Below are 21,528 nucleotides of genomic sequence, written 5' to 3'. Positions count from 1 at the left end.
AATGGCTTTTAATCCCATCAGCAAATGATTGTATAAGGGAAAAAAAAATTTCTGGAAAATAGCATTTAATGAGACTTCGGTGTGAAGACGTTTCACAAGTCCCAGCTGATCAATCCCCGTGGAAGCCCTGTAAGGCGGCGTTATCTCCATATCACAGATAAGGGCACTGCCGCGCTGAGACTCACTTGCATAAGGTTCCTGCATCAGGGACTCGGCCGAGCTGACTTCAGCAGCTGGGCTTCAGTCCTGCCTCTGACAGCATTCCGTGAGCGGTCCACTGCCGGAATATTGTCAGAGATGCCTGCCTTACACGATCCATTCCGAAAGAGAGCTCAGCGATTTAGCCAATCACCCGGCTCCTTCAGGGGTCTCCAAACTTTTTAAAGTGGGGGCCAGATCACGGTCCCTCAGAGAGCTGGAGGGCCGGACTATATGAACTACTAATTCCTACTGTAACACCTCGGCTGCGCTCACTGCCCAAAAAACCTGGCGGGCCGGATCAGACTCCTCTGCGGGCCGCATGTGGCCCGCGGGCCGTAGTTTGAAGACCCCTGCATGGTCTCTAGGTTTTCTGACATCCACCCAGCCCAGCAAGTGACAGCATAAAATAAGTAAAAAATTAAAAAAAAACAAAACACACACACACAAAAAACCCCACACAGACACTTGTGCCCGTTGCCTAGGAACTACAGAACCCATGTCTTTTTAAAAAAATATATATTTTATTGATTTTTCACAGAGATGAAGAAAGAGGGATAGAGAGTTAGAAACATCGATGAGAGAGAATCATCGATCAGCTGCCTCTTGCACACCCCCTACTGGAGATGTGCCCGCAACCAAGGTACATGCCCTTGACCGGAATCGAACCCGGGACCTTTCAGTCCGCAGGCCGACGCTCTATCCACTGAGCCAAACCGGTCCCGGCCAGACCCCATATCTTGTTTTGCTTTGGTGGACAGAGTTGTTTCTGAGCTGCTATTTCCCAAAGATGGTGCGGGCGATAGAGTTTTCGGAAAGAATAGCAAGACAGCTGGTTCCTATAAAAAGACAGTATGTATTCATTTGCTAGGCACAGAGCTAGGCACTGGGGACACAGTGAGGAATAAATAAGATAGACATTGTCTTTGGTCTTATTTACCTTACCGGCTACAAAAGGATCTTACTGAGCTAAACTTGATGCTGCTGCCATACCATTGTTACGCTGCCATTTATTTAACCAACAACTGCCTATTGGTTACATGCTGCATGTCATGCTTTGTGTGAAGAGCAGGGGATGGAAGGATGAGCAGAGCCAGACATGATTCATACCTTCATGGGGCTTACCGTCTAACGAGGAGAACATTACATAATTACCCATGGTGCCGTGAGGTCCTACAAGTAGGGGGCGCCGGCTTCATTAGGTGAGGAGATGCTTGCTTGCGGAAGTACCACTTATGCTGAATAGGCGTAAACTAGGCAACGAGGGGAGGGAAGACCATTCCAGGCAGCTCGGCCAGCAGGTGAGAGGATCCTGTTGGAGAAGGAGAGATGGGTGAGCAGGAAGGATTTTGAAAGAGGCCAGCTGGAGAGCTGAGAACAAGGAGCAGCCTGAGGTCAGGTGGGCCTGAGCGGCAGGTAAGGTCGGGCAGGCAGGCAGGGGACTGCGCCTTCCCAGTTGGTCTCCAGGTTAATGGTCAAAGGGCTCCTGGAAGTCCATGCTGGAGACACAGAACTTTGAGGCACAAAGAAGACCAAGGCGGTCGCTTTCCAGAGGGCCACCTTCAGTCCTCGGATAGAGTGCTGTTTGGAGAGCCCACTGTCTTAAAGACCATCAGCTGCTACTTGTAAGTTTCTCGGCTCTTATGGGAATAAAAGTTTTCCCCTTTCATGGTTCTTATGAGACTCCAGTGAGTTGATATATTATAATAAATCATTTAGCACAGTGCTTGGCTCGTGGCAGGCATTCAGAAAATAATAGCTCTTCTTTTTCTTCCGCTGTTCATGGAGGCAATGATAATGCTGATTACCTCCCACGGTTAAGATATGTGGAAGCATGAGTCTAGGCCTCCTTTGCGCGGTCTTATTATCATAATATTATTTCCCCATTTTAAAAGCCTACAATGTCCAGAGACAGTTCTGATGCTGCTTAGGAAAGCTGGGCCATGGCCTTCTTCATCAGCCTGCTGCACCATGTGCATACTTTTAAACGCAATCTCTCGCTTTCCTCAGGTTTCTAGGTGGATGGGTATCTTTCCGTTTGGAAATCTCCATCCTACACCTGGCAGGGGAGCCCAGCCGCAGGAGAAAGGCACACCCACCACGCCCAACCTGGGCCCGCCCAGCCCGGGCCCGCCCTGCCCTGCCGCGGTGCCCACCGAGGAGCTGCCCGCAGAGCCCGGGTGTCCGCGCGCGGGCGGCGGGCGGCGGGCGGCGGGCGGGACGGGCCAATCAGAACAAGTTTGGCCCTCTGCAGGTTCCGTCCGCTCACTAGGCGGCGCTGCGGCGGCCGCGGCCCCGCTGCTCCCGGGCTGTCGCGGGCTGTGGGGCTGTTGGGGCTGGCGGCGGCGGCGGCGGCTCGTGGCCATGGAGTGGGTTTCGGAGTCGGCGACCGTGAGGCGGCACCGCGTCGGAGGCGAGCGCCGGGACGGCCCGGCCGCCGCGCCGCCGCTGCCGGAGCGGGAGGCCCGGGCGCCGGAGAGCCTGGCGGACGCGCGCGGCGGCGGCGGCGGCGGGAGGACGCGGAAGCGCAGCGGGGCGGGCGGCGGCGGCGGCGGGAGCGGGGCTGCGCGGAGCGGGCTGTCCGAGGCGCGCGCCGCGCTGGGGCTGGCGCTCTACCTGCTCGCGCTGCGGACGCTCGTGCAGCTGTCGCTGCAGCAGCTCGTGCTGCGCGGGGCCCCGGGCCACCCGCGGGAGTTCGACGCGCGCCAAGCCAGGTACGGGCCGCCGTCCCGCCCGCCCGCGCGTCCCCTCACCTGGAGCCCGCACCTGGGCACCCGCCCCGCGGGACCGCCCGGGCTCGGCTCGCCGGCGCACCTGCGTCCGCGTGCGGTGCGGTGGGGTGCGGTGGGTGCCCTGGCGCGTCCCTGCCTGGAGACCCCGATGTACAGGGCGCGGGGCTGGCGGGCTGGCACTGCCCGCTGCTGAGCTGGTGGTGCAGGTGCGGGCGGCCAAGGGGAGCGCGCCGGCACTCCGTTCCCTTGCTGCCCCACCTGCAGATGGTTTGCTCCTTTGCCATCTCTCATCTTCTGGAGCAGCTTTTAAACTAACCCTTCTGCTTTCCAAATGAAATGCAGGAGCGTGACTTTTATGAGCCTCGCCGGTTTTGTTAGTTCGGTTCCCGGGCAGGGATGGGAAGGGGATCATGCAGTCAGAGGTCCAATTTTTTTTGAGGGTCACAGTCCTCACGTCTGCACGCTACGGAGGCTCAGCCTGGAAGAGGACATGCACTCCAAACATTTTACCATTTCAGAAGCTCTCAGATTCCCGGCGGTTATTCTTGGGTCCCTAATGTGTAAGGTTTAACTAAAAAAAAAAAATTTTAGGAGGCACCATTAAGTGTGCTAGAAAGGTGATGAGGTCAAATGTATTGTAGCGTAAGTGTCAGCTCAAAATCTCCAGCTAGCAGAGTGATTGGGGTTTAGAAACGTTTTCTTTCGGATACAGTGTGCTGGAAGCGTATTAAGGGCTTTCCGGAATAGACTCCTCTCCCCCCTCCTTTCTCCCCACTTGGAATGCAGTGAAAAGACAAAACAATTTGTGTGTGTGTGTGTGGAGTAGAGTTAGTTTTGGCCTGAATTGAAGTTATTGGGCCTTGCATGCACAATAGCAGGGCTGAGCCCATTCCTTACAATAAAAAAGTTTTGCTTGTTTGTTTGTTTAACTTCTTGACGTAATTGTCTCTGCTCACTGGTTTCCTGAACCCAGAGTCAGTAGCCCTCCAGAGTGTGGCACCATGAAATTGCACTCTGTGCTGTCTCGTCTTCAGCATTTACACGTTTTGAATAGAATCTCTATTCTTTGTATGAGGGCTAAGAGAATTTGGAGTTGGGAGAGGGAGGGGTAAAGAAAACTCTGAAGGGATGCATTTGTGGGAGATGAAATGATGGAATGTTCCTGAAATGATAAAAAGCAACCTTTTAAAAAAAATTGTTTTATTTTTAAATTAAATTTATTTTTTCAATTATTGTCTACATTCAATATTTTTTGTATTAATTTTGTGTCTACAGCCTAGTGATTAGACAGTCATATACTTCATCAAGTGTTTCCCCAAAGAAGATACGTTTTTAAAAATATATAAATATATTTTATTGATTTTTTTTTTTTTTTTACAGAGAGGAAGGGAGAAGAATAGAAAGTTAGGGACATCGATGAGAGAAAAACATCGATCAGCTGCCTCCCGCACACCCCCTACTGGAGATGTGCCCGCAACCAAGGTACAAGCCCTTGACCGGAACTGAATCCGGGACCCTTCAGTCCGCAGGCTCTGATGCTCCATGCTCTATCCATCGTGCCAAACCGGTCAGGGCAGGTACCCTTTTTTATGTGAGAAGTGAAAGAACTTGTTTTGCAGGGTGAGGGGAGTTCAGAGGAAAAGTTGTTCTGTGCTAAGGGTTAATCATTCTTTTGGTGACTTCCAGGGATCATCTTGAACACATAACATCCATTGGCCCCAGGACAACAGGGAGTCCAGAAAATGAAATTCTGACCGTGCGTTACCTCTTGGAACAGATTAAACTGATTGAAGTTCAAAGCAACAGTCTTCACAAGATTTCAGTAGATGTTCAGCGGCCCACAGGCTCCTTCAGCATTGACTTTTTGGGAGGTTTTACAAGCTACTATGACAACATCACCAACGTGGTGGTCAAGCTGGAACCCAGAGAGGGAGCCCAGCACGCTGTTCTGGCTAATTGTCACTTTGACTCTGTGGCAAACTCACCAGGTATGTGCCCGTTTTTTCAGTGTACTTGAAGTCATCCCAGTCCAGAAAGCTTATGAATGCCAAGCTGCTTGGTCAATTCTGGGATATCCTTTTCTTGGGCAAGCCTTTTTAGTTTTGGCAGGCTAGGATAATTAGAATAGTATCATTTAGTTTAAGATTTAACCCCCTGCTATTCTCTCAAGTGCTTTATTATTATTATTAAACACTAGAGGCCAGTGCACAGATTCGTGCACCGGTGGCTTCCCTTAGCATGGCCTGTGCCCTCTCACAATCCGGGACCCTCGGGGGATGTTAGGAGCCAGGTGCACGGATTCCGCCCTGTCCCCGCAGGCCAGGCTGAGGGACCCCCACGGGTGCACGAATCCATGCACTGGGCCGGTTTTGGCCTGATCCTTGCAGGCCAGGTCAGCTTCTAGTATGCATATAAAATCTTCGGTTAATCTCTTCCCACCCTCCCCTATCCCCTCTTGACTCTGATATTCATCATTCTGTTCCATGTTTCCATGTCCGTGCATTGAGCGTCTGCCCACTGGTGGTCATTGTGCATCATAGCTACTGGTTGAATGGCTGCTTAGGCTTTTATATATATAGATTAGAGGCCTGGTGCATGAAATCATGCATAGATAGGGTCCTTAGGCATGGCTGGCGATCAGGGCTGATCTGTGGGGTGACTGGTGGGGAGATTGGGGGATCCCCGCTGGCACCTGCCTTGGCTGGCCTGGGGCCTGCAGTCTGGGGGCAGCTCCTGCATTGAGCATCTGCCCCCTGGTGGTCAGTGCGTGTGATAGTGACCAGTGGTTCCACTGTTCGGTTGATTTGCATATTAGGCTTTTATTATATAGGATTAGTAATATATAATATATACAGCAGCCCAAGGACAGGACATGGCATGTTGGTGGTAGACTGAAGCAGCTTTATCAGTGTTACCAATATGTGTCCTTGATTTCTGGAGTTAGGTTCTGTCTCTTTAAGTGTTTAGTCACCTAGGCATTGTGCTAAGCTTTGGGGACATAGGATAAAGGAGCAGTCCTTGCCTTCGCAGACACAGGGTTTGGAGGACACCTTTCCCAGCAGTTTCTGTCAACCTGTAAGGTGACAGCCCCCGGGGGGTGCCGTTCTGTTAGAATACCTCATTAATCCATAAAACTTCCTCTGAAAATACTTTGTCAAAATAGGATACTTGATTTTACGACAGTGCCTGACATAGTAATAAATATTTTGAATGAATGAGAATCCCCCGAAATTGAACTTTCATTAAAAAATGTAAGATTCATGAGAAAAACGTTTTTTAGTAATTGTGAAAGAGATGTAAGCAGGGAGGAATAGGAAATTGTAGCGTTTTACAATGGAATCATAGCAGGCTAGAGGTAGACAAGACCTGAGATGGCATCTGGTTCAAACTCCGTCCCTTCTCCGCCCTTCACTTGACACAAGAATAAACTACTGATCAACACCAATCAGAGACAGAGGAAGGGCCAGTCAGTTCTTCCATCTACATTGGATAGGAAGGAGAGTTAATGCTCCCTTTGGCAATCTCCTTAACCTCTTTTCTCCTCAGTTTCTGATCTGTGGAGATAATAATGCTTTTCTCTTAGCATTTCCCCCACTATTAATTGTTATTTAATATTAATATTTCTGGATTGCTTAAAACTACAGCAGGCCCAATATGATAATCTAGAGCTACACAAAATATAAAGTAACATTTATTTGCTTGATTCATCCTAGGACATCTTTAACCAGGAAGCTTGCCAATTGCATTTAGAATGTAGCATGCTTTTTTAATTTAATGTTTTTATTGATTTTTTTTTTTTTTTTTAGAGAATGGAAGGAAGAGGGATAGAGAGAAACATCAATGAATATTGATTGGCTGCCTCCTGCACCACTCCTTCCCCTTCCCACCCTCTTCTCCCCCCCTCCCTGTACTGGGGGATCAAGCCAGCAACCTGGGCATGTGCTCTGACTAGGAATCGAACTAGTGACCTCTTGGTTCATAGGTCATGCTCAACCACTGGGCCATACTGGCCAGTCTATAGCATGCTTTTTAATTACCATTTTATTTTATTGATTTTTACAGAGAGGAAGGGAGAAGGATAGAAAGTTAGAAACATTGATGAGAGAGAAACATCTATCAGCTGCCTCTTGCACACCCCCTACTGGGGATGTGCCCGCAACCAAGGTACATGCCCTTGACCGGAATTGAACCTGGGACCCTTCAGTCCACAGGCCGACGCTATCCACTGAGCCAAACCGGTTTTGGCCCCATTTGTTTTTATAAAGTCAGAAATATTTTTGTGTGTGCTAGGGTTTCAAACCAGTGTCTTCTATGCTTGTTTCAAAGCAGTAATAAGTGTTACCCTGTGCCCACTATTACGATGCTTAAATTCTAGGACAGGACAAATTAACATCAAGGTTATTTAAGAGCATTGTATAAAAAAAGATGTGCATACAAGCATCAGAAACATAGTGCCAAATGCTACAAATTATATATATGGAGTCCAATAATGAAAGGATGGCATTTTTGTGAGTCATTGGAACTCATTTTAAATTAAAATTTTATAAGATCACCTATACCAACAGTCCCAAGGACATTTCTGTCAATAATAAATTGCTAAAAATAGTTTTAAAAAATACACTCATAAAATAGATGATCACCTAAATCCTTTCAGTGTGTGAACTATAATTGAAACATGGGCATTCTTTTATTATTTATCTATTTATATATTTTAAAATAATATTTTATTGATTTTTCACAGAGAGGAAGAGAGAGCTGGAAACATCGATGGGAGAGAAACATTGACCAGCTGCCTCCTGCACACCCCCTACCAGGGATGTACCCGTAACCAAGGCACATGCCCCTGACTGGAATTGAACCTGGGACCCCTCTATTCACTGAGCCAAACCAGTTTCGGCCGGGCCTTCTTTTCAAGTTGTTCTCAGCAACATATCTGGACCTTAGGGATCATTACCCATTAGAAGTAATGTTTCCCACAGAAAGGCCTTAAATGTCGTCTTGGATTGGCTGCATGGTTCCAGGGTGTTGGTAGAAGAGGCGTTGAGTTATTTTAGGAGTGGCTTCAATTTCTAGGTTCATTCTAAATAGAAAGGGATGTTGGTTATCCATTCAGCCGCTATAGATACTGCTCTCTAACTTTCCTTCACTTTCTTAAAGATATTTGACCCTCTCTGGTTCTGTTCTCAGACAACAGAACCATTGAAATGAAGGAAGATAAATGGACAGTTTAACTTTTAAGTCAACCCTGTATAGGTATGTCTCTTTCTATTTCCCTTTCTCTTTGAATAAAGAACATTTTTATGGCTTGAGTTTTAATTTAAAGTAACTCACAGTCTCAGAGTTCAAAAACCATTCATTTCGTTTGGATCCTGGAAGGTGGTAATTTTTACTGACTGCTACATCTCCTTCTGGTTTGATAGTAGTTAGGTAGTTATTACTTAGTTTCACTTGGATTTAAAGTGCAATTCAGTATTCACTGCCAAGACAAGTAATAATAGGTAATAAGTAGTTTCTTCTCTGGCAGGAATGGAGCCTAGAATTTAACACCACCACCACAAGCGTTTTACCTAGCTACAGAGCCTTCCTTAAGTTTGCAAAGAGAAGGAAAAACTAACATTGAATGCAGGTCTCGTTATTTTGTAATCCTCTCAACACACCTGTGAGGTAGATGTCAGTAGCCTGCTCTCCAAACCAGGAAGTTTAGGTAAATGACAGAACTAGAATTTATTTCCAAGTCTTTCTTACTTTAACCACCATACTAACCCGCCCAGCCAGAGCAGCTCAGTTGGTTGAGCATCGTCCTGTGCACACGTGTGGAAGGCAACGGATTGCTGTTTCTCTCACACATCTATGTTTCTCCCCCTTTCTCCCTCTCGCATGTCCTTTGATAAGGATTAAAAAACAAAAAAAAACCCCTGCTAAACTCTGAAGCATCCCGTCTCCCAGTGGGTAAGACTGAAGATGCTATTGTCTGGGTTATTACTGTGCCTATCTACGTCGACCGAATTGTTTAATGAACTTGCTTAGTGTCACCCAGCTTCAGCAGTCTGATTTGTTTCTTTACCTCCACCCCTGCCACTCTGAATTATTTTGCAGCAGATCTCAGCTGTATCCGTTTCCCTGTATTTCAGTCTAAATCACTGAAACATGAGGACACATCCCCGATGGGGGGTGTGCAAGAGGCAGCTGGTCAATGTTTCTCTCTCATCGACATTTCTAGCTCTCTATCTCTCTCCTTTCCTTTCTGTGAGAAATCAATAAAATATATTTAAAAAAAAAAGAATTCCTTAATATCATCAAGTATCTAATCAGTTACTTTACCTCTTACAGTGCTTTAAAAAATCAAGGCACTAAAGCCATCTTTATCGTCACCTTTATTAATTAACATGTAAAGCTTCCGAATGGAGAAGTAAAGTGCTTTGACGAAGTCCTCTGCTTTATCAGTGCTAGGACGCGATACTACTCAATTCATTAGCCTCCTTCTCTGCTTATTAGATTTGGTGTCGTCTTTGTACTTTTTTTTTTTTAAAATCACATTTCCTTGGAGAAATCTTAAAACATGTTATACCATCCCAACTGACCCCTCTGTAAATGCGAATGATTTGAAGATTTTATGATTTCGGCAGGAAAACAGGCAGGAAAGGAGTAGGTGGCAGGGGGAAATGATCTAGGAAGCTGTGAGCACTGGAAGTGAGGATATTATAGAGGATGTGGAATAATGATAAAGAAGGGAATAAAGTACTTTGGGTTAATGAGGATATCAGATTTTATTTTATTTTAATCCTCACCTGAGGACATGCTTTTATTGATTTGAGAGAGAAAGGGAGATGGAGAAAGAGAGAAACATCAATGTGCGAGTGAGCACATTGACCAGGGATGGAACAGAAATCTAGGTTATGCCCTGATGGGGAATCGAACCTTTGACCTTTCCTTGTATAGGATGATGCTACAACCAGCTGAGCCACACCAGCCAGAGGAGAGAATGCCAGATTTTAGTACTAATTTAATCTAATCTGGTTGATTATTCCACAGACATTGATACTCTGGCCTAGGTATAGTTCTAGACACTGAGAGTAAGTCAACCAGCAAACCAAAGATCCCTGTTCTTGTGGTGTTTACTGCTGGTGAGTATGATGTCACAGGATGGTGACAGATGGAGCTGTGCTTCTGGTCTGGTAGCTCTGTGATGCTCCCTGATGAGAAAACCCCATTCCTTGCCCTGATGCTTCATACTGTAAAGATTTTAAAATCTGAGGAGCAAGTCTGTTTTTTTAATTTATTTTTATTTAAAGGTGCCAGTGATGATGCTGTTAGCTGTTCGGTGATGCTGGAAGTCCTCCATGTCTTGTCAACATCTTCAGAAGCCTTGCATCATGCTGTCATCTTTCTCTTTAATGGTGCTGAGGAAAATGTTTTGCAGGTAAGATTTTACTGTTGTAAGTACTAGGGTTGGATAATAATGATAGTAATATTAATAACTTATGCATTTTGATTCTTCATTAGAATATTATCATAAAATCATATACAGAAGAAATATTGTACCTGCAGTACTATAAAAATTCTACAGCCACTTCTGTATACATTAGAGGCCCAGTGCATGAAATTTGTGCACTGGAAGGGTCCCTAGTGGCTGCTGGCTGCCGGCCACAGGTCACCAGGTGGGTGCTCCCTCCCTTCCCCCTGGTCTCCTGTCGCCACCTCCCTTCCCCCAGCCAGCCCCGCCTTCTAGTCGAACTCCTGGACAACTCCCCGTCGGGACAATTTACATACTACGCTTTTATTATATAGGATGTTCAGTATTTGAAAACCTCAACTTATAACAGGTCATCTTGTCAGTGTTGGATTCTTGTCAGTGTGATGGGATAATTATGCACCTCAGGTTTTCTCTGACTGCAGTTTCTGAGGTGTTTTGAGGCAGGCACACAGCATGAACACCCAGCCATGGGGATCGTCCCTTCTCGTGTTTGTTGTTGTTGTTTTTCTTTCTTTCTTGTGCATGGCCTCACACGGAGGAAGTTGTTTGGCGCCCTCACGGAAACCAGGATGTTTTCTGTGGTGGTGACTTTCCATGCAGCAAACTGCACACAGCCGTGACGCATTGAGAGAGAAACAGATGTGTGTCTTTAGATATTGCCTTTAAAGAAATGATTATTTTCCTCTTCTTCCCCTTGTCAATATAGATGTTCTGTCTTTAAGCAGAATAGAGACTTTGATAATCTCAAATTGTTTAACTTCTGTTTTCTTTCTTTCTCATTCAGGCCAGTCATGGTTTCATTACGCAGCACTCCTGGGCCAACTCAATTCGTGCATTTATTAACCTGGAGGCAGCAGGAGTAGGAGGGAAAGAACTTGTATTCCAAACAGGTATGTGAGGCTTTGCAGGATGGGACAAAGTAGGTTTACAGTTGTGAGTACATGAAACACAAACTGTATTCTTGTATTATTACTTACTAATTATTGTATTATATCCCATATAATACAATAATCCCAGCTAACAGCATCATCACTGGCACCTTTAAATAAAAATAAATTAAAAAAACAGACTTGCTCCCCATATGGACAATTGTAAATCTACATTTGCCCCACCATGTACTTTATATTTGAATGCAGTTGCATTGTATAGTTTAATGTAATTTTTGTTTTTATAAAAGCGGAACATTTGTGAAAATAAGCTATCTCTCTAATGAAATGAACATTTAAAAATAATGTATTTTATTGATTTTTTTTTTTTTTACAGAAAGGAAGGGAGAGGGACAGACAGTTAGAAACATTGATCAGGTGCCCACTGGGGATGTGCCCTCAACCAAGGTACATGCCCTTGACTGGAATCAAACCTTCAGTCCATAGGCCAATGCTCTATCCACTGAGCCAAACTGATTAGGGCTGAACATTCTTTTTAAAGCATATGATAGTTTTAGCTTGTCTTTGTTAAAATTTTTAACCAAATAATAACAACAGCACCTAATATTTATGTAGTGCTTATTATATGCCAAATGTTCAAAGTACTTCACATATATATGTGTGTGTGTATATACATATATATATGTGTTTTATATATATATATATATATATATATATATATATATATACACACACACACACACACACACACACACACACACACACACACACATACACACACACACTGAGTGGCCAGATTATTAGGATCTCTGGACGCATAATAATCTGGCCATTCAGTGTACTTCTCTTGAGTACCTCATTTATTTGATACCAAAGATACCATAAATCGTGTACCTGATCAGTTTTCCCCTTTGCACATGCTGATAGAGAGCTCAGGGCAAATAGGTGGTTGATTTTCTTCAAAAGTCTAGAGTGCTTTTGGTACCCATTTGAGATATAGATACACTGAGTGGCCAGATTACTATGCATTCAGAGATCATCATAATCTGGCCACTCTGTGTGTGTGTGTGTGTGTGTGTATATAGGTTGTTCTGCCGTCATGTCTAATTAGCATATTAGCTTTTTAATATATAGGATGGAAATAAATTAAAAAAAAAAAAAAAATATATATATATATATATATATATATATATATATGCCACTTAATCCTCAAAACACCATGGAAAAATGAAGGCTAAAAACAGAAAAAATAAAATGATAAAAGCAAAAAACAACCAGAACCCCCAAGTAAAAACATAAAAATAAAAAACTGAATCATGCCATGGAGAAAAGAAACATAAGAAAGAAAGAAAGTAAAAGAAAAGTTCAGTGAGTGGTGGCAAAACAAGATTTTCTGATGGGGGAGAGCGAGCACATTCAACAAGCAAATCTAGAGCTGGCATACAATTACCTTATCTGTCAACATTCATCAGCTTTTTGATAAATTTTATTGTAACAAAAACCCTGAATCTCAGTGAGTTATAATAAGTAGCAAAGGCTTATTTCTTCCTGGCATTACGGTTTGGTTGCTGGATAACTGAAGTTGTGTTTCATGGTTATTCTGTCCCACGTGTCTTATTCATGCTGAGATCCAGGCTGAAGGAGACGCCCCAGTCGGCGATGAGTTGATCTCATGGCCAAAGGAATGGACCATGTGGTGCTCTGAGAAGTCTTCTCGGTGAAGTTTCATTCTCCCTCATTCAGAATTAATTTGCCACAGCGGTTCTGTGGCTGAGCCTGCTGGTCACAGGGTGAAGAAATGTACGGGCTGCTTCCACAGGGAGGCATTATCAGTTAATGGGAAGAGGAGGGAGGAACTGGGAACAAAAATACATCTTCTCTCTCTGTCCTAAAGAGAAAAAGGCCACATTTGAAAAAAGTTGTATATGTATGAAGATATGAGTGCAGAATCCTATATAATAAAAGGCTAATAGGCAAATTATTCCCTCAACTGGGATTTTGACCAGAAGGCGGGGCCAGCTGGCCAACCACCTGCAGCCCCTCACCCCAGCCAGCCCTGCCCCTAATTGGGGGCAGACCAGCCAACCAACTACCTGTGGCCCCTCCCCCAGGCTGGCCTGGCCTGATTGGCCCCGATCCAGGCAGGCCGGCCAGACCCCACCTGTGCACAAATTCGTGCACTGGGCCTCTAGTTATTAATAATGATAAAAGTTATAAATAGTAAGAAGGAACTTTGTGGTATATTCGGTGATTTGCAGTTAGTGAAATGACCATTGTAATATCCAGCAACATAGGAAAAGCATTGAACATAATGTTTAGTGAAAGCAATTTATGCTGAAATGGGTTTGGCTCAGTAGATAGAGCATCGGTCTACGGACTGAAAGGTCCTAGGTTTGATTTCGGTCAAGGGCATGTACCTTGGTTGCGGGCTCATCCCCAGTAGGGGTTATGCAAGAGGCAGCTGATCGATGATTCTCTCTTATCGATGTTTCTAATTCTCTATCCCTCTTCCTCTCCATTAAAAAAAAAAAAAAAAAATCAATAAAATATATATTTTTTAAAACGAGCAATTTACAATTATATATACCCTGTGAGTATAGCTACATATACACGATCATACATTTAAAAAAAAATTGAAGATAATGGCCCTCGCTGGTTGAATTCAGTGGATAGAGTGTTGGCCTGCGGACTGAAGGGTCCCCGGTTCGATTACAGTCAAGGGCATGTGCCTGGGTTATGGGCTTGATTCCTGGTAGGGAGCATGCAGAAGGTAACCGATCGGTGATTCTCATTATTGATGTTTCTCTCCCCCCTCCCTCCCTTTCTGAAATCAATAAAAATATATTTTAAAAAAAATTGAAGATTTGAAAAGTTAGGATGATGGGACTTTTGAGTGTTTAATTTTTAAACAAAACTTTTTATGGTGTTATTTTATATTTAAAAATAATTTTATTTTCTGAAAGGTTATGTTGTCATGTTTCATTTCATTCAGGTCCTGAAAATCCTTGGTTGGTCCAAGCGTACGTTTCCACAGCCAAACATCCTTTTGCGTCTGTGGTGGCTCAGGAAGTTTTCCAGAGTGGCATCATTCCTTCAGACACCGACTTCCGCATCTACAGGGACTTTGGGAACATTCCAGGTATTCTGTCAGTTGTGGGCTACAGCGTGACGACGCTTAATTCATAGCAAGTTTTCCACTTTGGAAGTCTGTGCGTAGACAGCATTTTCTGAGCACATTTTCTGTGAGGGCTGTGCATCCTGACTCACTGAAACTAAGCTTCTGGTATTTTCCTTTTCTTTTAAATTCTGCTCTAAAGTGTTTGCCTTTTTTAGAACATGTCACCTGGCCCCACAGTGCCACAGGAGAACTGTTCGGCAGTTCGTTCCCAAAAGATAGTAGTAGATCGTTCGGGGGGTTTTGACTTTCATTGCCGTTTTGCTTTGCCAGCAGCCTTGGTGGACTGTACCGCCCATTTGAAGTTAAATTTGGCTCTGGCCTGGCAAGGCTGTAGGTGGCAGTTTCGAGGATGTCCCAAGCTCGGCATTCCTGCTCCTTGCTGTGGGACTTTAATGTGCAGTCGTGTGCCTCCTCACTCGTGTTTTGAATTATAAACCACAGCTGTAGATCCTGTAAGCATTTGGAAGGGGATTTCATTCATAAATGGGACAAAACAATCATGCTGCTGCTTTGACATTTTGTCTTTTAGGAATTTAATACGTTAAATAAATAGGCCTAAATCAAGTTGAGCTTTAAAGCAAAATGACCTTTTTTTGTGTGTATGTTTTAGGAATAGACTTAGCTTTTATTGAAAATGGATACATTTATCACACCAAGTACGACACAGCGGACAGAATTCTAACAGATTCCATTCAGAGAGCAGGTTGGTATTCCAATTTAGACCTTTCATACATGGTAAGGTGGAATATTAGGGATGAGCTATAAATCCATAAATATTTCGTGGCCCGAGCATTAGGGGGCAGTGTATGGTGTGAATGAGCTGGGGCTTTGGAGTTAGAGATCCGAGGACTTAAATGTAGCTTGGAAGACTAGATTAGATTATTCATGGTGGGGAGTTGGAAAGGGGTTGACCCAAGGTTGTGGTGGGATTGCTGAGTTATCTAGGATTCCATCTAGCTAAAATGGAAGCTGTGCTTTGGAGGTGGCACCAACACATTTGGGTATCTTGTCCAGGTGCAAAAAAGTTACATCGATCCAAGGTTGGGTGGTGAGGGTTAGAGGACACGTGTCAGGAGAACACGGCAAGGGAGCTCACGTGCTCTCCAGAGAGAGGTGGTGCGGTGAGGGGAGGTAAGTCTGATACTGAGCCTTAAAGAGTGGAGATTTGGCCTAGTGGGGATTCCATTCCCAACATTCCCAGTAAGAGCACAACACGGGGTCCGGTGTGCTTGTGAGCTGTGGTTGTGGGAGCTGGTGGTGAGTAGACTGACAGATGGCAGTCTAATGGAAGCTGTATTTTCAGCAATAAAAGGAAATGAGGTAGAAGTGTGAGGGTAGAGAAAATGGTAGAAAGCTTTACAAATCAGCCAGGAGAAATAAGGGATATTGAAAGGCCTGAGTATATGAATGAATGATGGCTCTAAATGCTGTGAGTCTCACGATGCTCTCGGGAGTGGACGGTGAAGAATGAGGAGAGCCTTGAATGAGGTAATTGAAGCCGGGAGACAATAATTTAAGTGTGGAACAATGAGGACTTAGACTGTGGTATTGACAAAAGATAGAAAGGAAAGGGGATTCATTTTAATGTAAATTCAACAAGACTTGACAAGTTAGATAGAAGGGATGAATCAGATGGATGGCAGCAACAATGATTGCAAAATATAAAGCTTAGCTGGCTAGGAGAGACGATGCTATGGACTGTAATAAGGTTGTGGGAGCCTCATCCAGATCAGGAACAGGGAAGGGAAGGACACCAGGAACCCTGTGAGACCCATAGGACGGGGGCGTCTGTGAACCAACCAGAGGAACATACAGGCCGTTTAGAGCTCTCGGAGGAGCCTGGCATATGGGTTTGGGTGTGAACAGCATAGAGAAAACAAAAACAGGTATGGAGGATGGAAATGTTTTTTTGGGAGAGCAAAGCAAAGGTAGAGGATTACACTTGAGCTTTTAAAGTCCCATTTACACATTTGTAGGGAGCCCGGGAGGCAGTGTAAGAAATCCTGTGGTAAGGTAGTGTGGTGTCTGAAGTGAAAAGAAGAGAAAGTCAGGGATGGGATGGGCAAGTGGAGGAATTGCCAATCATTCAAGGCTTTTCGTTACTCCTGTGCTAAAGCTCAAACTCATTCATCCTCTCATTGACACAGCAAACATTCATTACCTCTGATGTGCCAGGCTCTGCATGATAATGACCCTCCCCATCATTGCAGAGCAGTCTGTCTCCTCATTCATGACTCCTGTTTCTGTATTTGGGGCTTTCCCTCCTCAGGGCCTGCCTCTCCACAGTTCTGGCTCGACAGTCCCCCCACTGTGCGAGCTACACACACCACTTCCTCCGGGATGCTTCTCTGACTCCCCAGACTCCACTAGTCTCCCACGATTTATTTCTAGGGACCTCTGTTACCTCTCCTTATTAATTATTTTTATTCAGATACAATTGACATTCCTTATTAACTCTTAATAACTTTTATACTAACTTGTGGTGTGGTGTCCGTGAGCTTCACGAGAGGTTTTATCTCTGGGCTTACCACTGAATTGTGGTGTCTAGAGCAGCGTTGGCTTGCATTACATATATAGTAAGTGAACAGGCACCAAGGAACAGCCATTGAGTTTGTCAACAGCAAGGGTATGGTTGATCACAGTAAATACAGTTCTAATAGAAGGGAGAGGATGAAGGCCATTTGGCAGAGTTTATAGGTGGAGAGCTTGGAGCTTATTTGAAAAATTTAGTAAGAAAGTGGGGCTGAGCAAGAAGATGGTAGAAAGCTATTTCTTATCACGTTCTTGATAGGTGTTTTCTTGACTCAGATACTGGATGGCTTGTTCAACTTTATCTTTCTTTTCTTTACTGATAGGTGACAACATTTTAGCAGTTCTTAAGTATCTAGCTACATCTGATGTGTTGGTTTCTTCCTCTAAGTACCGGCATGGGAACATGGTCTTCTTTGATGTGCTCGGCCTGTTTGTCATTGCCTATCCCTCCCGGGTCGGCTCCATCATTAACTGCATGGTGCTGGCGGCTGCTGTCCTGTACCTGGGCAAAAAGTTGTTGCAGCCCAAACACAACAGTGAGTATTTTCCCCTAGGACCACAGTCCTGGCCCGGGTGTAGAATTTGCTGGAAGTTTTTTTTTTTTTGGTCAGTTTGCTTTATCTTTCCAAGACATTGAAAATCCTAAAAAAAAATACTATTTGATTTGTAACGTAAGAAACCTCTTCATAAATATCAGATTAATGTGCTCATTATGTGTTTAGTCTTGGTGAAACAGGTAGTTTTTATGTGCTAATGCATGTCTCAGAAGTACTGCATAGGAACTACTGAAAACTGGTTTGTGCAGATGGACTTTTAGTGAAAAACCCCACGAAAGCATGAGGTCCGCACTGCAGACCACCAGCACACTGTTCTGAAGTGTGAGGGAACTGCCGCTAGTTACATGGGCCCCCTTCTGCTTAAAATGCTTTACAGTCTAAGCAGGTATCTGCTGTCAAGAGATAAAATATTCAGCAGCTAATTTACTCACCAGTTATTCTCTGTGCTGCTGCTTTTCCTAGGATAGCTTCTTTCAGCAAAATTTTAGGGGGAGCTTTGTTTTCCATTCTTGCTGAGAGTTCGATACACAAAGCATCCTGAACGGACAAAGATTAAGATGACCCAGTGATTCTGAAGTAGTCCCGAAAGAATTATCTCTGAGTCTTAATCACCCACAAACTCTCCGTCAATGTTACTTGAATATTATTCCTTTCTACCTTCTCTGTTCTAGTATTTAACAAATCTTATCCCTGGGTCGTTTCAATACTTTTCAGTTACATGGCAGATTTTCCGATTTAACGTGTGCCCCTCTGACCCTGCTGACTGGCTGTGAAACTGTGTGGTACAGATGGCGGTCTCCACATTGTGCTTCTCTTCCTTAGCAGCTAACTACCCGAAGGACTTCTTCTGTGGACTTGGCATCACCGTGATGGGCTGGTTCACCAGCCTGGTGACCGTCCTCATCATAGCCGTGTTCATCTCTCTGATCGGACAGTCTCTTTCATGGTACAACCACTTCTATGTCTCCGTTTGTCTTTACGGAACTGCTGCTGCAGCCAAAATAATATTCATACACACCCTCGCAAAAAGATTTTATTATGTGGTAAGTGGTAAGCACATTTATCGATTTCTGTTTGCTGCCTTCAAGGATTGAAGACAAACTCAATCATGGGACTCGTTGGGCAGTCATGGGCCACTTAGCATATGGGATGCATTCTAGAAAAGGCCATTAGGCGGTCTCATCATCGTGTAAGCTCATCCAGCGCACATACGCAAACCCAGGTGGTGTAGCTGCTGCAGGAACCGCCTGTGCTGTGCGCTCACAGAATGGCTGCGCAGCGTCACACAGAGGCTGGGCGGTGCATTGTGATGTCCCGAGGCGACAGGACATTTCAGCTCATTATAATGCGATGGAACTGCCATCGTAATGATGTGTGTCTTCGACTTCCTAGTGTGGCTTTCCCCGGGGGAGGAAAAGCACAGATTACGTACATGGCCGGACTTGGCCTTTTGAGCCACCAAAAATTGGATGGCATGGTCATAGGACACTGGCTCCCAGAGCTGTGTTGCATTTCCGAAAGGCTTCTTGGTCTGAAGGTTTTCCTGCAGACTTCACATGTGACCGAGCGGTAAGGGTGTTAGGGGTGATAGCACTGCTGCGTCTGCCTCCGTTGTTGTAACCCTGCTCTTGAATCTGCCAGCTGCTTATGTTTGAATAACTGTTCTCCACTGGGCTGTAGGCTCCACGAGGGCAGGGATTGTTTTGTTTAGCATCCCCTGGGCTGAGGCAGCGTCTGATACAGCACTGCCGCCTGCAAAGCCCCAATCGGTTTGGCTCAGTGGGTAGAGTGCCAGCCTGCAGACTGAAAGATCCCAGGTTCGATTCCGGTCAAGGGCATGTACCTTGGTTGCGGGCACATCCCCAGTAGGGGGTGTGCATGTTTCTAACTATCCCTCTCCCTTCCTTTCTGTAAAAAATCAACAAAATATATTTTTTTAAAAAGAATAATGCACTTACAGCTGCACTTAAAGTTTTAAAGTTTTCTTCATTGTTCCCTTCACTTTTTTTTTTTTTTTTTTTTAAGCTGTACGTTGTTGACGTAGATTCTGACAGTTCACCTGGTGTGCTGTTGGTGGCACTGCGGCAGCCTATACAGGCATCCCTCAGTGTCCCTGGGGGATTAGGGGTGTGGGATAAGGATGGGGAAGGGGGGCTGGGATATAAAAATCCTCAGATGCTCAAGTCCCTTATATAAAATGGTGAAATATTTGACATAAGCACATTCTCACTGATACTTTAAATCAGCTCACAGACCACCAGTGGTCCCTCTACTTATAACGCCTAATACAATGTAAATGTTATGTCAACAGTTGCTGTATTGTTTAGGGGAAAATGACAAAGAAAAAAGTCAGCAGCATGTTCAGTACACATCAGCAACAATGTAATATTTAGAGGAATTTTTCAGTCTGTTGTTGGCTGAATCCACTTAGTGCAGTACCCTAAGACACGGAGGGCTGACTGTGCCGCCCTTCACAGGTCATTTCCCTAGTTTGCCTGAAATTCTTTGGAAGTTGTATAAACGGGAAAGCTTCCAGAGGTGAATGTTTTTAGGGGACTCCTTTTTCTATTTTATAACATTTTCAAAGTTTACTTACAGCCCGGTGGAGGAAAAGCACAGGTTATATACAAGTGATGATGTTTTTGTTTGTTTGTTTTTTACCCCATCTTGTTAAATTCCCCTTTTCTGTGCAGCAATTTGAATTTATTGCTTCATAATAGGAGGTAGCTTTGTTTATAAAGGCCAGACCGCACTTACCGTGTGTAGCTTCTCTGAGCAGTGGGGATTATGTTATTATACAATAGTATCTCTATGAGTGGCCCAGGAATAGACTCGGGAGTATTGTCCTCTCTTTCAGAACGCCAGTGACCAGTATCTGGGAGAAGTATTCTTTGACATCGCGCTGTTTGTGAACTGCGGCACGCTCACAGCGCTCATTTACGGAGGACTCTGCTCGGCCTTCATCAGTGCCGTGTGGGTGGCGTTTCCGCTGCTCACCAAGTTTTGCGTGCACAGGGACTTCCGGCAGCGCGGTACGGTGTGTTTGGTTTGGATGCAAATGGGAAAACACCCGAGAACACATAAGACAAGGCTTTGGGGGACTATTTCATCTTTTTGGGAAGGTTTTCTAATTTTTATTATTTTTTTAATTTCCAGATCACGCAGGTTTTTTATCTCATACCTTACACCCTATCCCATTTTCACATTTATGTACACATGCTAATATATTTCTTATGTGTTTTTTGTTTGTTATTTGTACTTTAGCCTCTCGGAGGGAAAGTGTTTTATCTCACTGGAAAACGTGAACCAAAGGGGCAAGAGTCACACCGAGCCCAATTCCCGATAGGGGCCAGGGCACGCCGGCACTATAAAACCCCTTATCTCACCGGGCGTTTCAGAGGCCTGTGGTTTCTCTCTCTTCCCTAGGTGCCCGAGGAAAGTTCATTGCCTTTTACCTCCTGGGGATGTTTGTCCCTTACCTTTACGCATTATACCTCATCTGGGCCGTGTTTGAGATGTTCACCCCGATCCTCGGGCGGAGTGGCTCCGAAATCCCACCCGACGTTGTGCTGGCTTCCATCCTGGCCGGCTGTACCATGATTCTCTCCTCGTATTTTGTAAGAAAGTTTCCTTCCTTTTTTTCTTTTTTAATATTAGATATGTGATGAGGTTAGCCATACCATGCTGTAATACAGTGTTGCTTATAATTTGTTGAGAAATTCTTAAGCAAAAGAAATAGTGAATGGCTGTGCATACTGTGGGTTTGGTATGGGTGAGAAAATGTAGAATGGGTTTTTGTGGTTATTTTTGGCCCTCATCTCATCATAACACTTTTCAAATAACTTTTCAAACGACCTGAACGTGACTCTGCAGGATGCTCATTACCATTGTGAGGCCCGGTAGGGGTGGCTTCGTGGTGAGTTTTTAGAATGATGCCTGATAGTGCGCTTTGAACTCGCTCGTTGGAGGC

The 21,528-nt window shown here is 44.7% G+C and overlaps 2 protein-coding genes across 4 annotated transcripts in view; one reads left to right on the top strand and one right to left on the bottom strand.

Annotated features, from left to right (window-relative positions):
• The first annotated feature begins 2,461 nt into the window (after nucleotides 1-2,461).
• ERMP1 (endoplasmic reticulum metallopeptidase 1) overlaps nucleotides 2,462-21,528 on the top strand; it is a 33,383-nt gene continuing 14,316 nt past the window's right edge. The window contains exons 1-10 of one of the 2 annotated variants that reach the window (XM_036434006.2): nucleotides 2,462-2,912; nucleotides 4,617-4,918; nucleotides 10,223-10,350; nucleotides 11,189-11,294; nucleotides 14,284-14,430; nucleotides 15,080-15,172; nucleotides 17,325-17,537; nucleotides 18,384-18,601; nucleotides 20,416-20,590; nucleotides 20,985-21,175. In XM_036434006.2, coding sequence (XP_036289899.1) covers nucleotides 2,563-2,912; nucleotides 4,617-4,918; nucleotides 10,223-10,350; nucleotides 11,189-11,294; nucleotides 14,284-14,430; nucleotides 15,080-15,172; nucleotides 17,325-17,537; nucleotides 18,384-18,601; nucleotides 20,416-20,590; nucleotides 20,985-21,175 — 1,923 coding nt within the window. In that variant the 5' untranslated portion in view covers nucleotides 2,462-2,562. Of the gene's footprint in view, nucleotides 2,913-4,616; nucleotides 4,919-10,222; nucleotides 10,351-11,188; nucleotides 11,295-14,283; nucleotides 14,431-15,079; nucleotides 15,173-17,324; nucleotides 17,538-18,380; nucleotides 18,602-20,415; nucleotides 20,591-20,984; nucleotides 21,176-21,528 lie in introns of both variants that reach the window. The other variant, XM_036434005.2, reaches the window with a different exon arrangement.
• RIC1 (RIC1 homolog, RAB6A GEF complex partner 1) overlaps nucleotides 10,216-21,528 on the bottom strand; it is a 118,893-nt gene continuing 107,580 nt past the window's right edge. For both annotated transcript variants that reach the window (XR_006741308.1, XM_045580194.1), the window contains one exon: nucleotides 10,216-10,330. Coding sequence is in view for 1 of the 2 variants with exons in the window: in XM_045580194.1 (XP_045436150.1) it covers nucleotides 10,288-10,330 (43 nt within the window). In the remaining variant the exon portion in view is untranslated. The remainder of the gene's footprint in view (nucleotides 10,331-21,528) is intronic.

Source organism: Pipistrellus kuhlii, unplaced genomic scaffold, assembly GCF_014108245.1.
Source record: "Pipistrellus kuhlii isolate mPipKuh1 unplaced genomic scaffold, mPipKuh1.p scaffold_m20_p_12, whole genome shotgun sequence".
Lineage (NCBI taxonomy): Eukaryota > Metazoa > Chordata > Mammalia > Chiroptera > Vespertilionidae > Pipistrellus > Pipistrellus kuhlii.
This window is presented reverse-complemented; position numbering and strand designations above follow the sequence as displayed.